The sequence below is a fragment of the Cibotium barometz genome, chromosome 3 (genome assembly GCF_041138505.1).
Source record: "Cibotium barometz isolate CiBa-2024 chromosome 3, ASM4113850v1, whole genome shotgun sequence".
Taxonomy (NCBI): Eukaryota; Viridiplantae; Streptophyta; class Polypodiopsida; order Cyatheales; family Cibotiaceae; genus Cibotium; species Cibotium barometz.
Genome location: NC_141048.1, coordinates 42,756,914 through 42,760,530, shown reverse-complemented (window position 1 = coordinate 42,760,530; position 3,617 = coordinate 42,756,914). Strand labels below are relative to the sequence as shown.

General features: G+C 40.2%; 1 protein-coding gene across 3 annotated transcripts; it reads right to left on the bottom strand.

The window, feature by feature from the left end:
- Nucleotides 1-515: 515 nt before the first annotated feature.
- On the bottom strand, nt 516-2,207 carry LOC147640088 (uncharacterized). Of its 3 annotated transcripts, none has more exons than XM_086776931.1 (2): nt 2,036-2,207; nt 516-1,684 (listed from the first exon to the last, which is right to left on the bottom strand). In XM_086776931.1, exons 1-2 carry the CDS (start codon nt 2,143-2,145, stop codon nt 982-984), a joined length of 813 nt encoding a protein of 270 aa, XP_086633057.1. In that variant the 5' UTR covers nt 2,146-2,207; the 3' UTR covers nt 516-981. The 3 variants fall into 3 exon arrangements, with proteins under 3 accessions (XP_086633057.1, XP_086633069.1, XP_086633077.1); XM_086776943.1 differs by having other exon boundaries at nt 516-1,672; XM_086776951.1 differs by having other exon boundaries at nt 516-1,636; nt 2,036-2,204.
- Nucleotides 2,208-3,617: the final 1,410 nt, after the last annotated feature.

The window sequence follows — 3,617 nt, the reverse complement described above, 5'->3', positions numbered from 1 at the left end:
TTTTATCGAACCGAACGGAGGTGGCAAGAGAAGTATGAAAACTCTCTTTACTCACACGTGTCAGTCTATCTAACACGTGGGAGACTCAGGAGACCCTATCCGTTCTTATTGGTGTTTACGTGCTACTTTTCTTTTATTGATTTGAAAAGGAGGCGGCACTTTATTGCCCTAAAATCCACGTCACGCTTCCCCGCACGATAGAGACCGAAGACTCTTACCTTAATTCATGATTACATAACACTAACGTGTCAATCATAGAAAAGACCTCCTACCTACTGCCATATCTAGTCAAAACCGGATCGAAATTCAAAGTGGTCTATCGAAATAAAAATTTGAATTGATATAAAGTTTCATTTTAATGAGTGAGTGAAGCATCGCCTCAACATTTTAGATTATTATTTTTTAAATTTTATTTTTTGATAATGATTTTCAGTGTAGAAAAATCAACATTTGGAAGTGCATGATGCAGTTTACCACATGATGTACAAGGAAACAAAGCACCCAAGTTGAAACGCTTAAATGCAAATTTGAGTTACTGCATTTATACAAAGGTATTTGTACATGATTGATCCATCATCTTGATGAATGGAAACAAATAATTACAAAAAACCCTTGCCATGATGATAATTACAAAATGTGGTTTGGTACTTACAAAACGTCAGGCTAGTTGAGACAAAGCTTGTGTTAATTATGATTGGCAAAGGTTTGTGTATGAAGGCAGAATGGGTGACCCATTCTAACATGCTATGGAACAAGAAGAGATACAGCTCTCTCAGTATTAGGTATTATTTATGGGCAAATCTTGGCTTTCCATCAGCCCTATCTGCAACCATTTCTGCTCCGGTCCTAAATGTGTGAATACCCTTACAAAACACCACAGAACAAGATCTCCACATCTCTGCTGCTCATTCACCATCTCTTGAGCAGCCTTACACGTTTGTTGGGCCATCCCACTACATGTTGCCACTGCAAATCGCCCCTTCAGAGGCCAACTTCCATGATCTTATTAAGGGCTTTGCGTCTCCTTTTGATTTTCTTGTTGGGTGGTGAGGAGGCTAGTAAACTTCTGTCGCGATAGATATCTGAGAGTGATCTTGTCCGTGACTTGGGGCGTTTATCGAAATCAGAGCCCAAGCAACATTCATGATGATCACCAATGGTTGCCATCATGTCCATAATGTTGCCATGAAAGTTATCCTGCTCATCTTGTTGCTGTTGTGATGGTGGGTGTTTTTGTTGCCCTTGCATGTGTTTGAGCTTCCAAAAGTCGAGGACGTCGCTGGGGGAGCTGGAGACGGTTGGGGATGTGGTAGGATGTCCCTTGCATGTGCGGGAGACGGTTGGGGATGTGGTAGGATGTCCCTTGCATGTGCGGGACGATAGCACAGGCGGCGGCAATGGACCCTCACATGTGTTGAAGGAGCCCTCTGTGGCACATGGGGCCGTGGCTGCACTGCAATCGTCTATATCTTCTTGGGAGGAGAGGTGGCGGATCCGCCGCAGCTCCGCCAGCTGCTCCACTGCAACCTTCTCCTCTTCCGTACACTCAGAATCTTCTAGAGCCTCCGAATCCACATAATTATAATGATTATTGCGGTTATCATTATTATTATCATCCTCGAACCATGCGCCATCGCTGTGAACTCCATTAAAGAAAACTTGATTACGCCGCCTAATAAACCGACTTAGGAAGCACCGACATAATCAACGCGTTACAAAACCTTCCACAGAAAACCTTATATAACAGTGTCCTTTTAACTTCAAACACAACGTCTTAATAAGCCCATTATGACAAAACCATATGCTTTTGAGAAAACCCTAAGCAAACTTGCGGGAAACCCTAATATGCAAACTAGCTTAAATCATCGACCACAAAACCCTAAAGTGGAAGCACAAAAGGAAACACTTAAACTTTTTACTTAAGTCCAACACAATCCTTATGATTGCATGCTACAAAACCCTAATTAGCATGAAAGGCGGAATGAATACTAAATTTAAAGCTTAATTTGCAGGTCATGGAGAGCAATTTACATACCTGGACTTCAGAGACCAACAATCAGGTGAAGAAGGAAAACTCTGATCAGAAGCAATGGGTATAACCACCCTGAGACGCAACCCTGCATCGTCGTGAATCGTCTTCTCCATTGAAGTTTGATTATGATTATTACGGGACTGATGATTAAAGACTATAAGTAAGATTACGGTCTACACTTTGTAGGTCGGTTATGTGTCCCCTCCGGCGCGTGCACACGTGGTACCTTTTATCCACCCTTAGCCGTCGATCGATTCTCGATCACCGTTTTTTTTTCTCTTTATTTCTGAACCACGTACTTATCCCCATTCACGTACCACCACGTGGATCACTCGCAGCATCCATGACAAAATAATGATACATATAATAGTAGTTGCGTAATGCATTTTGTTGTGGGTCCTTATTTATTTACCAAAATCAAAGTTTTTTTCTTAAAAGAACGTCCTCAGGCTCTTTTTTAAGCTTTAAACAAAACAAAAAAACGTTTTTTAAATTTCTCTCTTTTCTTTCTCTTTCTTCTCCTCTCTTGTTCCTCCTTTAAAAAAGCTCATTGTTTTCTTTCCCATTTAAAACAAAACAAAATACCTTTAAAAAAATTACATATATCTCTCTCCGCCCTCCCTCTAGAACTCTCTTGCTCCCCTTTGACTCTGTCTCTCTCTAACTCTTTGTAACTCTCTCTCTACCTCACTCACTCATTCTCTCTCTAACTCTCTCTCTCTCTCTCTTTAACTCTCAATCACTCTTACTCTCTCTGGTTATCTCTATTTCTCTCAAACTGGCTAACTCTCTCTCTCTCTCTCTCTCTCTCTCTCTCTCTCTCTCTCTCTCTCTCTCTCTAATTCCTCTCTTGACCTTTCTCTAACTCTCTTTAACTCTTTGTAACTCTCTCTTTACCTTACTCACTCACTCACACTCTTACTCTCTCTCTACCTTACTCTCTCAATCTCCCTTACTGTCTCTATTTCTCTCAAACTGGCCAACTCTCTCTCTCTCTCTCTCTCTCTCTCTCTCTCTCTCAGAGGACCTTTATGACACTTGGAGAAGATATTCTAATTCTGAAGCACAAAACTTAGAGCATAGCATAGACTTGCAAAAATTAAATTCATAAACCTTAATAAACAAATTAAATAAACAAGAGAGCTAGAAAAGTGGGAAAAGTTCACCGTCAATACAGATTTGGTTGAATCTCCCCTGGAGGATGAGTGTGACCCATCGTACCACTCATCCATATTTATATGTATTAAAATCTTGCTTTTCAAATAGATAATTCCAAAAATAAAAGATAATTTCAAAAAGATAATTCCAAAAACAACAGCTCAAGTGCTCTCTCTCTCTCTCTCTCTCTCTCTCTCTCTCTCTCTCTCTCTCTCTCGCCCTCTCATTGTCTAAGCCTATAACTCCCAAATAAGGTATATATATATATATATATATATATATACAGTAGTAGTAGTATAGTATTGTATCTCTCTCTCTCTCTCTCTCTCTCTCTCTCTCTCTCTCTCTCTCTCTCTCTAACTCTCTTATATATATATACAGTAGTAGTAGTAGTATAGTAGTATAGTATTGTCTCTCTCTCTCTCTC